Here is a 13849-nt window from a genome sequence, read left to right as displayed (position 1 = left end):
AGAGGACAGGTTCTTGCTAACTCTGCCGCCCAGCTGTCCACCGGCAGCTTCGACCAAAGTCGTTCTACTGTGTACTGTCTGGGTACTGGGTCTCTCCAGTTCCCCAGCTGCCATCTAAATCATTGCATTATGGCATATACATGACCCTCATGAGCCTGTTTTGGACACCTCTGATTTAGTTTAAAGCCGACTCAATGATGTACCACTCCCTGAAACAACATTTAACATTTTTCAGAGGATTCTGGGTGTCAGGCAGTGGAGTCGAAAGTTAACCCGTTGTCCAAACCGTTCTCCAACCTGTCTATGAATCCAAGTAATGTTTAGGGCGTCAAGGAGGGAGGTGGATTGGAGTTTTACCCCATGGTCTTCTAAGTGTTAAGGGATCCGCAGTAAAAGTACTTCTATGACTGTGAGGCTAAAAAAGATGACTCTTCTATCTCTGGCCACCTTACGGAAGTCTCTTTCAATAGCTCTTTTTTCTTTCTTGAGTCATCTGGCAATTTATTAAGGAAGTTAAACAAGAAAGGTCACAGATGCTGAGTTTGGAACTGGGTTCAGGTCCAGGCATCACTCAACGTCCTGTGATTCTGGGCAAATCACTTAGGGTCTGATTTAGATTTCGGCAGACGGGTTACTCTGTCACAACGGTGACTGATATCCTGTCCGGTGAAACATAAATAACATGATATTCTGTGGGATTTATATTTCTGTGGATGGGATATCTGTCACGTGACTGTGTGTAATGTAATCTACTGCTCATGTAATGTGCTCCAATGTGCATGAGCTTGATATGCGCTGTGTCAAAAATTGCAAAAAAAAAATATAAAATAGGGGATAGGGACAGGGTTGTGCTTTCTCAGAGAGGGTGTAGGGGGGCGCAAGCCATTTTAAAAGTTCTTTGTAAAGAAACTTGGACAATGCTGAGCCACTCTATGGTACGATTGGTACGGTGCTTGGATATCTCAAGTGAGTAAATATACTGTGAAGTCTCTACCCCTAAATGTCAGTAACTCTTAGAAGGATTTTCACTTCTGAAAACCTCTGTTCTTTGCAATTGTGTCAAATCAGATACACTCCAGGTTTTGGCCATAATTTGCCCAATCCCAAAGTCAAGTAAAGTTTAAAAAAATTAACAAAGTCTGTATCTGGAGACATCATTGATGTGGTACTAGCGAAGATTGCTAGCCTTTCTTAGATTTGAGTGTCCACAGATTTGAGGTGGGGAAGTACACAAGGGCAGAAGATGGACGCTGTTTAATGAAGCATCCACTCCTCAATCCTGTCCAAAGAAGCACTAGTGATCTCGGAACTCAGACTGTCTTACCCAGGATGACACTATCAGAGGAAGTTTATATAATCCATAGTGCCTAGGAGCTTGGCATTCTCCTGCACCCCGCTGCCATGAAAATATCTAGAGCAGTGAACAATACTTGCTTAGGAAGTGGCTCCGGAGAAGGTAGGAGGAACTAATATCTATGAGGATGATGCAAGGGAAAAAACCCTCAAAGAGAAGACGTCTAATAAATATGGATTCCCGGGGAATAAGCTAGCAGCAGCAGAAAAGAAGCATTGTGTGGCAGACCTGAGACAGTGAGACAACTCTACTGCATAGAAAGTATTAACTACAAACAAAAAACACCACCACTGACCTAGCAATATTTGTGACTATTTGATACATTTCCGTCTGTGAGAGCCAGTGGAAAATGAAAATGACTGAAAGTTACACATGTGAAGCATGCTGGAGGTAGGGATGAGCTCCAAATAGGGTTATCGCTCCACAGATTCTATGTGTTTGTTGAACAAGTCCACTGTTGAGGTGCACACAATGGCCTACCCAAAAACACAAACTATAAAACGAAAGCTAACCAGAATTTGTTATCAGTATAATTAGAAAACAAAAGTTCAAATAAGCCAATCAACCCATCAAAACCAACTGTTTAGGGCACTGCACATGTTTTTGATTACAAATTTGGCATTATGCATTAGAAATAATACAAGAAACAAAATACCCATTACATAAAAATAGGAACATATTCATATAGGAAGGAAACACAAGTTGAGGTAGACAACCGACAAGGATCTTCACAGGAGACACAAAAGCCATTAAAATAAGAGTGAAACGTGTAGAGATGCCAGCAGGTGACAACTTGGGGAAAAAATATCTATTAAAAATATTCAAGAAGCAGCAGTGGAGGCGTGCAGGAGATAAATAATCTCCGCCAGAAACACTATACGAGGCGGCTTGTCATTGGAATGAGGTCTTGTAAGGATGTAGAAGCTCACAATACCCTCAGGGTCTTTTTTGTTCTAGAGGAAACCACAAATTCTTTGCAGGGTCTACTGCCAAACAAATATGTCTTGAGTGGGGTGTCCTGAAAAAATACTTTAATTAATCACAGGTAATTAGTCTATCTTTTGAAATCCTACTTTTTCGTACCTTTTTGGTCAAGTGTTCCATCAAGTAAAAGGTCTTCAAAAAGGGCTTCACAACGATCAGAAACTGTGTTGAGGATGTCTCTCTTCAGAGCCTAAAGAGATAAAGAGGATGAAACAGTTATTTGGTGATTTCTCAATTGTAAAAAGCTGACTGAATAAAAAGCAGTACACGGCTACTGTTATATATTCGTCCTTTAATGTGCACCATGGTAGGAAACTTATCGGAATAGGCACCAAGGCCAAGTACAGCAACAGGGACGTAAGCCAATGTCATGACCCCAAGATCAACAAGCATTTGCAATGCAATAGGTCTCGCATTAGGAAAGTTTGAGCTATTGGTCTTGTAAATGACAATTTTTTTTATTTATGTGTTGGTTTTGAAAATAGCTAAATTAATAGCTTTGTTATTTACAATGCCAATAGTTATAACATTCGCAAATGTGACACCTATAGCATTTGTAATGTAACATGTTTGTAGTGAAGCGTGAAGGAGAGCACGAGCTTTCAATTTTAAAAGTAAACATGGCGCAAGGATTAAAGCGCGAGGGAAATTTCATACTGGCAACAGATTGAAATAGTGGCAGCTTTTACCAGAAAGGTTAAATAGATGTACAGCAAGCTGTAAGGTGAAAACAAAGCTCGTAGCTGGCATTTAATTGCGCACTTTCATGCCGGTTGTCAGAGCTTTAGTACAACGCTAAAACAAAAAGGTAAGAAAAGTTTGCGTGAATAAATAAACATTTGCCCAGAATCACAGGTTGTTGACTCCCTCGTCGAGACTCGAACCCGCTCCCCCAAGATCAAGGTCGGGCGCTCGCGCCGTTAGGCTACATATTTTTCCTTTACTTCTGTATGTCGTCAACTAGCACGCGCACAGGCGTGCAAGGAAGGTCGAAAAGCTGCCTGAAGTGGAGGTAAAGGGAAACGCGCCCCTGGCAGCGCGTGAAAGTGCGCTCCGGGCTTGTATTCAGCGCCTGGCTGTCAATAACTCACTCAGACAGCTTGGAGACGGGCGCTCAACCAATCTGGCTGTTTAACATGCAGCATTTTAAGGTGAACAAAACAGAAGCCGCAACGGAACTCATCTCTCAATCCTTCCCGCTTCCTGTCGTATTTGTATTGCTTTCTGAAATGACATCAGGAGCGTATTTAGCCAATAATGTACTTTAATTAAGTAAAAGTAACTGCATTAATATAATTAAAGTGTACGCTAAGCAGATGGCTGCACTGTCGCAGTTACTCACTCAATGGAGCTCTGAAGTACATCGGGTTTTAAAACAATGGAGACAAATTGTGCTTTCTTGAAAAGGGCAGGACACACAAGGGCCACTTTTATTAACCCCTGCGGCGCTGCCAGCTTCGCCATGTTGGGTGGCAAGGGCCCCTGACCGCATGTGCCTGGGCACTGAGAGCTGAAGGCGGCCAATTCCGCCCTGGCACAGTTTCCGTGCCGCAGTAATGATTTTGTTTTTAGCAAAAACAATCACCAGACTATTTGAAGATTTTCGCTACAAAAAAAAAAGATGCAGCCAAGAAAAGGTTTTTTATAAGAGGTCTTTTTAGCATCGCTCTCCCAACTGGAGCCGCTTGTATTATTTTATTTACAATTAATTGAAATGCACGGTTATACGAGATTTATTTTTAAAGTGAGTGGGATAAAAAGCACTAAATGCATCCAAAAATTGAAAAATCCAGTTCGCGTAAGATGTTGATTCTTATTATAAATGTGCAAAGCTGGCGCATTGGCACGGGTTCTGCCCTTTTTAAAAAGAGAACGAGGGAATTGTCAAGGACGCTTCGAATAAGATCAGAACAGAGCTGGCAAAACTGTGTAACATGATCCGCGCGGGCACACACCTCCCAGGACAAATTCGGACTAATTGCTTTGTGAAATCAAATAGTGCAGATGAACGCATGCGCAGTCGCAGAGCCGGTGTTCTCATATCCTCCACAGCCATACTCCAGTTACACACTGTCATTCTCAGATTCACTCTTGCAAGTAGTTGCATAGTCTACACAGACGAGACATTCCGATAACAAGTGTGCACACACCGGAGATGAAATCTCTAAGATATCGCTGCACAGATGCCAGTGTCCTTGTGCGCACCATACAGTGGCACAAAAGCAATGTAAAAAAATAAAAAAATACCGCAAATCACCGCCGTCACTCTGCCGGCCTGCGACCAGGAAGTCAGGCAGGCCGGCGCGACAACAGGAAACAGGAAGTAGGAGGACGGGAGCCTACCCCGCCTCCCACGGAAGAGCCGCGATTCGACGGAGCCGTGTTTGGAGCACCGGAGCAGGCAGGAGCCTACCCTGCGCCCCGGTGCCGAAGGAGAGAAGAATAGTCCTGCTGCCGGGCCCTGCAGCGGAGGAGAGCCGCCGCACGAAGGAAGCCGGTGAGTGGGTTGCTGAGCGGGGGGGGGGGGGGGCGGGGGGGAGCATGTGCGCGCGCGAGTGCGGGGGTGGGCGGGCTTTGTATGTATGTGTGCGTGCGTGTGTGTGACTGTGGGGGAGGGGGGTGTGTGTGTGTGAGCGAGTGTCTGTGTGCCTGCATGTGCATGCGCTCGCCTGTGTGTGCGTGCGTGCATGCAGAGGGGTGGGGGCTGCCTGCCTGCGTCTGTGTGAGCAAGGGCTGTGAGTTACTCTGCGCATGCGCGGGTACTCTGCGCATGCGCGGGTCAGACGCGCGCTCCCGCAGTGAAAACTGCGAGTAAAAACGCTCGTGACAGATTGGTGTCCTCATTCCCAATAACACAGGCCGACGTGCCACAATAGGTCTGAAGCAGACACCTTCAATGCTCACGCATTGAGGGTAGGTCTGCTCGACCTAAAAACCGTGGAGTGGCGTGAAGCAGTCTTCTTACTGCCTGCAGGAACATTAATGCGAGCTTCTACCATGGCTGACACATTCTAAGGGACTCAGTGCAAGAAATAGACTATTTCTAAACACACTGAGCTCATGGAGTTTCCTTTCAGAAAAGTTATCAGTATGGCCCCCGAGAACAAATGGGAACAAATCTCCAGTTATAAATACAAAAATAGTCATTACGTATGAAAATAAAAGAATCTACGGAGTACAACTTTAACGTAATAAAATGCAGCCAATTCTAAAATATCTTAGCACATATGGCTATGTCAAGGTATAAAACTCTCCCAGTCTCATTTCCTTTACAAGTCAAGGGGATATTATTTGGCGCTTTTATTGACTCTCCTTGAGATTATCCTAACTCGTTAGTTATTTCAAGGATACAAATATTGAAGATATTACGAGCACAGCATTATTTTGAACAAGAGGACGGGTTGCCAAGAAATATGTTAAATCGATCTCACGTTGACAAATATAACAAAAGGGGTAATAACCAAAATAGCGTTAATAAAAGGTTTTAGAGAAAGAGTCATAGCCAATAGAAATGCAAAATGCAGTGGCATTATTTAGTATTATTTGTTTGTAAGATATATGCAATGGGTTTAATCTATCATTTGACATTTGAATGTAGAGTTTGCTTTGAAAATGGATTTGAAAATGGATTAAAATATGCATTTCTGAAAGTTGTACACTTGTATTGAACCTAGCTATTTTAAAAATACTTTTAAGGGAGGAGATTAGCCACATGGCAAAATGGCTGCATGGCTTGCAATCCGCTCCACTCATTTGAATTAATTAATGGTAAAAGACGTAGCTCTTGTGTGGTAGGTGATACTGCACTATTTCACAAATATTAGTATGTTCACTAATGGTGGAAAACTCAAAGGTTGTCGGTTAGGAGTACCCTCTCCCAGCCCCTAAAAAACACTGGTGAGGCAAGGTTGTGACTGCTGCTCGTTCACTGGACAGTATGGAAACTGAAGCTGGTCACCCACAGGATTCCTAACTAGAATCAATGTTGCCGTCAGGCCAGAGAAGGGAGAAGCAGGAGGGCAAAGTAAGAGAAGAAGATGAAACACCGCTTGCACCTGAGCGCCAAGATGGATAGAACACATGGGGCCCTCCAGCCATTTAGAAGTCTGATAATGGCCTGTTGTTTAACAGTTGAGAATTCAAGGATTTTCTGGAGGATCTAAAGGACTCATTGAGCGTTGTATGAGTATGTTAAAGAAAGCAGTACAGTGTGCAACTCTTGAGAGGCTCAGATTAAAAACTGTATTGAATTCCACCCTACAAGCCTATCGTTAAACACCTCACTCAACCACAGGTGAAAATCCTGCGACTTTAAGGTTCGGGAGAGCAATGACAACCAAGTTACTTCAATGGACCAACAAGCGAGAAGGAAATAAGAATACAACTCGTATGAAGGACTTTGTTAACAGGGAAGAAATTAAAGCCTATGCAGGCAAGAGGCAATATTCAAAGAACATTGAGTTTTAGACAGGAGATCTAGTGATTGCCCGACAAATGCTAAGAAGTAAATCTGATACTCAATATGTCACTGAACCTTTTCACCGTGTGTCCACCAAGGGAAATATGGTGACTATCCAAGGTCCTGGAAAATCTCTTACCAGAGACTCTTCTCACTTTCGGCATTTGATTCATCGTTCTTCTGATCTAGGTGGTGAAGGGAAGACTGAACCTGAAAACTCAAAGACTGCTGTTACTTCTTCACCGTCTTCGAACATTTTTGACATTGAAGATGACAGCTTCCAGATTAGGTTGAACAATTAAAGTGCTAAGAAGGTTGATTGATGAACTGTAATTGTTTATAAGTGTATTCTTATGTGTGAGAGAAAAAAAAGTATTTTTTTTATTTAACAGCGGGGGAGCTGTAGTGTCTAGCAATATTTTATGACGGAACCCTTTTTGGCTCCTAACGTAGGTATCAGTGCAATGCCATGAAAGCTTGTTTTAGAATGCCGAGGTCGCAATTACATGCAGCTGAATAAAGATGTGTAATACTAAGCTCTGTGTGAGGTGTTGTCATTGACGGGTACTCAGGCTGAGAAAGACGCCACACGGAGTACGTTTGTGTGTCTGGTGGATACTGCTGGGACAAATACTAAACATGTAATCAATGCAAGTCTTATGCATGGAAACTGGTCTTGTCAAGGTTGGTTCAAGCGAGCTGGAACATGACATACCTGCTCTTCCTCCTTAAAGAGGCAGTACATCTAAATTAAAAAGTAGCTGTCCAACTTGGATGGTCTGAACAATCAGTGTGTGGATGGATGGATCTAAGTGAAATATTTATATACTACTTTTTTCTGTAAGGAGACTCAGGAAAACAAGACAAGAAAGTACAGAGAAATGTTGCTGCAGGTATGGGTTAAAAGTGTGAGCTCTAGGAGATGGACTTAAACTCAGAAAGGCAAAGCTGAGCGACAGACTAGGCAAGCAGGGTGCAGTACATAGAGGTGATTGTGAGGTAGGTTGACAGAAAAAAATTACAACACAGAGGCATGGAAAGGAAAAGAAAAGCAGGCAAAAACAGTGAATTCAAGTTTGTTTTTTGGAACCGCCTTTTTCTTTAAATCATGTATACTGGAACTGACAACAACGCCCACAACAGCAAGGAACTTTTCAACATCGTCAAGGAATTTTCCAATCCCTCGGCCAACTCCAACGACATCACCCCCTCTCAAACCCTCTGCGACTCCCTAGCCTCTTTTTTCCACAACAAGATTGCAGACATCCACAACAGCTTTGACAACCAACCCGGAAACCAACCCACCCTACCATCTGCTGACCATCTTCCCCCCGTGAACACCCTTAACGCCTGGAACCCAATCTCCACTGAGGACACCATCCGCCTGATGAATTCCATCCACTCAGGATCCCCCACAGACCCATGCCCTCACCACATCTTCAACAAAGCAGACTCCGTCATAGCACCGCACCTCCGAGACGTCATCAACTGCTCCTTCAACTCCGCTACCTTCCCAGAAGACTGGAAACACGCTGAACTCACCGCCCTTCTGAAAAAACCAACAGCGGACCCCACCGAACTCAAAAATTACCGCCCCATCTCGCTTCTTCCATTCCCGGCCAAAGTCATCGAGAAAGCCGTCAACAACCAGCTCGCCGCCTTCCTCGAAGCCAACAAATCCCTCGACCCCTCACAATCTGGCTTCCGAGCAAAACACAGCACTGAGACCGCCCTCATCGCAGCAACAGACGACATTCGAACTCTACTGGACAATGGAGACACAGTCGCCCTCATCCTCCTCGACCACTCTGCAGCATTCAATACAGTCTGCCACAGCACCCTTCTACAACGCCTCAATAACATCGGAATTCAAGGAAAAGCACTTGAATGGATCACCTCGTTCCTCACCGGAAGAACCCAGAAAGTCCGCCTTCCTCCATTCAAGTCCGAGGCCTCTGAAGTCATCTGCGGCGTACCTCAAGGATCCTCACTCAGTCCCACCCTCTTCAACGTATACATGAGCCCCCTCGCGGCCATCGCACGCCAACACAACCTCAACATCATCTCTTACGCGGACGACACTCAACTGATCCTTTCTCTCACCAATGACCCCAGCACCGCCAAAACTAACCTACACGAAGGAATGAAAGAAGTTGCCGAATGGATGAAACAAAGCCGTCTGAAACTAAACTCAGACAAAACAGAAGTCCTCATCTTAGGTACATCCCCCTCTGCTTGGGACGACTCCTGGTGGCCGGAAGCCCTCGGAAAAGCACCCATCCCGACAGACCACGCACGGAACCTTGGCGTCATCCTGGATTCTTCACTCTCAATGAACAGACAAGTCAGCGCCGTATCCTCTTCCTGCTTCAACATTCTTCGCATGCTCAGAAAAACATTTCGCTGGATCCCCTCCGAAACAAGGAAAACAGTCACCCACGCTCTGGTCACGAGCCGACTGGACTACGGAAACACCCTCTACGCAGGTACCACCGCTAAACTCCAGAAGAAACTCCAACAAATCCAAAACGCCTCAGCCAGGCTCATATTAGACATCCCACGCAACGAACACATCTCTGGTCACCTTAAAGACCTCCACTGGCTACCCGTCAATAAGAGAATCACTTTCCGACTGCTTACCCACGCACACAAATCACTCTACGACATCGGACCAGATTGCCTCAACTCTCGACTGTCCTTCTACACCCCCTCCTGCCAACTACGTTCTTCCAGCCAAGCCCTCGCCACTGTACCTCGCATCAACAAGACCACCATGGGAGGCAGATCCTTTTCATACCTGGCTGCTAAAACATGGAACTCACTCCCCGCTTACCTTCGCCTCACCCAGAACCACCTAGCGTTCAGAAAGCAGCTTAAAACGTGGATATTTGACAAATAATCCTCCTCCCCTTCCTAAGCGCCTTGAAACCCTCTGGGTATGTAGTGCGCTATACAAATTTTATGACTTGACTTGACTTGACTCCTTCAGACTTCAGAAACTCGTCCTAGGATGCTTATTTCCAGTCCAGGAGGAACCTGGCTTGGCAGTTCGGGCTGGGCTGTTCCCATGAGGCACAGGGTCAAGACTATATGGTTGGGTTCAAACTGGAATGGCATGGTGAGCAGGAAGATGGATTTAGGCCCAGATCTTTGTACTGGGGTGAATGTATGACATTGTTCTGCAGGGGGAGTGAACAAGATGGTGGACTGAAGCCGCCACGGAGAGCAGCAGCAGCAGATTTCTCTCTCTCGCCGATAACAAGATTATAAACCATGGACTAAGATAATTGAGATATTAGTGTAAGACCAAAACTTGGATACTAATACCAACTCTTACCTGCTAACATGCTATCCTGCTAGTCTGCCACATAGATGGTTTGTTGGAGATTGCACAACAACACGAGCGGGACAACGAGAGTGACTTCGAGGCGGTGTGGAGGCGGGCCCTTTGGCTTTGGTTTTGGGCAGAGGGTTTGCGGGCTCGAGAAAGAAAGGTTTTGCAGAGCAACCAAGCAACGGAGCAAAGAAATCGAGTCAGCCGCCGGGTTGTAGCTCGAGCTGCCCAGTAATAGTTGCGGTCGCGGAAGCAATTGCGGTTCAGTGAGACGCTATCCGTAAACACCAGGATTGCTCGGCGGGGATAGCGAGAGCGGCCCGGAAGGCAGTGTGAAGGTGAGTTTTTGGGTTTGGTCGCTGCCCCCTACTGGAGCTGAGGGCTGAGCGCTGAGTGAAACGGGAGTAAAGACACAGAACAACGAACAACGAATAACGGAATTGAAGAGAGAACGGCGGATGCTGCGTCTGAGTGGGGGCCGCGTTTGGCTGCTATTACAGGTGAAACACCCGTCCCTGGCGAAGATCTCGAGCCGACTGACACCACGCCTGTCAGCTTCTATCCTCATTTACCTATCCCAGAGCCCTGCGGAGATCATTGCACAGACGAGGATACAGGCTCCTCAATACCAGGAGATGGCGCCTACGAATCCAGCAAGGACCACTCGAGCCGGTAAGAATGTGTTAAATGAAGAAGTTAACAATTCTGGGAGCGAGAGGGCTGTACAGGAAAGAACAGGTTTACCCTTAATTAAACCCCCAATACTACAGCCCCCAAAAGCAGCAGAACATTCAGGCAGTAAAAATGAAAAAAAGATTGAACAGCGGGCATTTAACAGTAACAATGTTGCAAATGCTGCAACTGTAAGAATACAACAGGGCAACAATGTGGCGTCTAAAGATCTATCTTTTAGTGGGGTACCTGTTTTAGCTCCAATTCAAATCTGTGTTAAAGAAACCGCGAGAGTAAGCGAAGAATCAACCAATACACAGGCAGAGTGCTCTGGGGTAGATGTAGGTGCAGCTGGAGCTATCAATAATGAGACACTGGTAACGATCGCAAAAACAAAAACGGTAACAACAGATCAGGAGCATATTAGCTCTTTTGGTTTGTCGTGTGTGGATGCTACGATTAGTCCCACAGACTTATCAGTGCTACCCAGTTGCGCTAACCATGAGCAGCTTACCTCAAACAACTATGGATTAAATCCAATATTAGTTCTGGGGGAAAAGTTGGGCACAGCTATAGACAATATGATAGAAGGAGAATAATCTCACATTGACTCTGGATCTAATGATGAGTTTGAAGAAATGGAGGAGGGTATATCCAGAAAACCTCCCGGCACGAGTAAACGCTCTGCTACAAAAAAAGGCTAGAGGGAAATCTAGAAACAAAACAAAAAAAACGATGCATGTGCAAAATGGGGTAAAAGCTAAAACCATTGCTGGCAATAGCCCTTTACGAAAATGGGTGCAAGCTAAAGGCGGGGTAAAGACGATGGCACTCCAGCTGTCAGGGAACAGTCCATTGGATGGGTTTTCTACAGAAAATCAAACAAAAAGTATAATTGCATCTGATAACGCCATATTAGCTCTGCTTGGTCAAGATTTATCCCCGGCCACACTTAGCACCAACGATACGACTCATAAGCTGGGCAGCCAGAATATAGGTTTGAATCAAGTGATTGCCCAGCCGCAGATTGAGAATGGGTCCAGCAAAGAGGATGTATCACTTAACCTAATTGTTCAACTTCTTAGTGAACAGAGACGTGAATCCCAGCAACACTACATGCAAATGCGTGAAGATAATGATAAAATGCAGCGGTCTTTAAATACACTGGAAAATAAATTAGGAGGTCTCACGTTAGAGATGACAGAGCTACAACAAAGGGTTGCAGATTCAGAGGAACTCTCCACTCGTACAGAAGTATGTGTAAGCAAACACGAGATACAGATTGCAAGTCCACAAACGAAAGTTGAGAACATGGAAAACCGACAAAGAAGACAAAATCTTTGAGTCTTTGGTATCCCAGAAGTGGCCGAAGGTGGCGATCTGACAGCATTCACGGTCTAACTTTTCCAAAAGGCATTCCCGGATCTATCTGACTGGGACTGGGACTCGCAGCTACAAAGGGTCCATAGACTACCACTAGTTCAACGGAATAACGATAATCAGTACCCTCAGCCTTTTTTAATCTATATGGGTAATTTCCTGTTAAGGCAAGCGGTGTCATTGAAAGCTCGACCCAGTAAGCCAGTCACAACGGAGTCAATAACTTTTTTTGTCTGGTCTGACTTAAGTAAAATTACCATGGAGAAGCGCTGGAAGCTATGGCAGTATATTGACCCAATCAAGGCTTTGGGTGGTCAAGCTTATCTACAAGAACCAGCGCGACTAAAAATATTCAAGAATGGTCATACATTTTTCCTTTTTGATGATCAAGAAGCGGAAAAGATGCTGATTAAATGGCGAAGAGAAGCCAACGAGAAACCTGTAGAGTAGTAACACAAATGTCTTACTATGTGCAATGAACAAAAATGCTCAAGGGTTAAAATGGTGCACGCAGGGGCGTAACACAGGCCCCCGCAGTGCGGGGGGCCCTCACGCTCCAGGGGCCCCACTCACTCCCAGCAGAGGAACACTGCTGCAAGCAAGACAGCAGGCCTAAATTAAACAGTGCGCACACCCCACAGAACTGTGACAGCCTCTATTTAAACGTTAAATTACAGGGGCGTAATAACACAGGCCCCCGCTGGGGGCCCCATGCTCCAGGGCCCCCCTCACTCTAGGCAGAGGAAAAAGACTGCATCACTGCAAGCAAGCCAGGCCTATCAACTGTGCGCGCACACCACAGATGGTGAAGTGACAGCCTCTCTATTTCACTATTAATTATAGGGGGTATTAACACAGGCCCCCGCAGGGGGCCCCCACACTCCAGGGCCCCCATACTAGTCTCATCAGAGGCAAGCAAGCCTATAAACAGTGTGCACACACCACAGACAGTGTGACGTGCCTCGGGCTCAGCTCGGCCTCTATTTTAAAAATTAATTATGGTGCTGAGCGCTGTGCGCACGCCCTGCCGGCCTGCCTGAGCCTTTTTATTTTATTAATTAAATATTTGGTGCGCACTGCGCAGTACAGCTCCCTTGTTGTCTTCATTAAAATGGTCCGTGGGCAAGGCGACGCGCAGTTGTTTATGAGTCTGCGCGCCGCGGTGCCGCGGTCTTCAGGGTGGGTGCGGGGCTGGTGACAAATGTGTGCAATTTTGTCACGCGCATTGTAAAGTGCGTGTGACTTTAGTACAACAGACTTCGAAGAAAGAAGGGTGCGGCCGCCGTTGTACTGTCCGTACTAGAAGAGTATTAGCCCTTGCCTGGCCCTGGTGGCTCGCCTCGCCCAGGCCCCAGACGCCCTGTCTTCTGCTGCCCGCAGCCCGCCCCGCTCTCCTTCAAGTATGTGTGTCGTGTCCTGCTTAGGACTCTCGGATGATGTAATGACTGAAGCCTGCCGGCTATGCATTCTCAGGGCGGCATTGGTGGTATAGGAGAGGCTGGAACCGTTAAGGAAATATTCCTTAGCACCAGTGCTTCCAAGCTGAGCACCGGCACTTCTCCTCTATCAAACAGATTGCCGGTACTCTGGGTTAGATTGAGGAGTTGGGCACTACTGCTCTCCCAGCATTGTCTCACTTGTTAACATAGTAGTTTAAACACATTCG

The 13849-nt window shown here is 45.8% G+C and overlaps 1 protein-coding gene across 2 annotated transcripts in view; it reads right to left on the bottom strand.

The window, feature by feature from the left end:
* The window catches only part of ODR4 (odr-4 GPCR localization factor homolog), a 238097-nt gene that overhangs the window by 93542 nt on the left and 130706 nt on the right, over nt 1-13849 (bottom strand). For both annotated transcript variants that reach the window (XM_086956110.1, XM_086956106.1), the window contains exon 11: nt 2438-2528. In XM_086956110.1, coding sequence (XP_086812236.1) covers nt 2438-2528 — 91 coding nt within the window. The remainder of the gene's footprint in view (nt 1-2437; nt 2529-13849) is intronic.

The sequence above is a fragment of the Lissotriton vulgaris genome, chromosome 1_1 (assembly GCF_964263255.1).
Source record: "Lissotriton vulgaris chromosome 1_1, aLisVul1.2, whole genome shotgun sequence".
Classification (NCBI taxonomy): domain Eukaryota; kingdom Metazoa; phylum Chordata; class Amphibia; order Caudata; family Salamandridae; genus Lissotriton; species Lissotriton vulgaris.
Note: the sequence above shows the minus strand (reverse complement) of the source record. Positions and strands in the feature narration are given on the sequence as shown.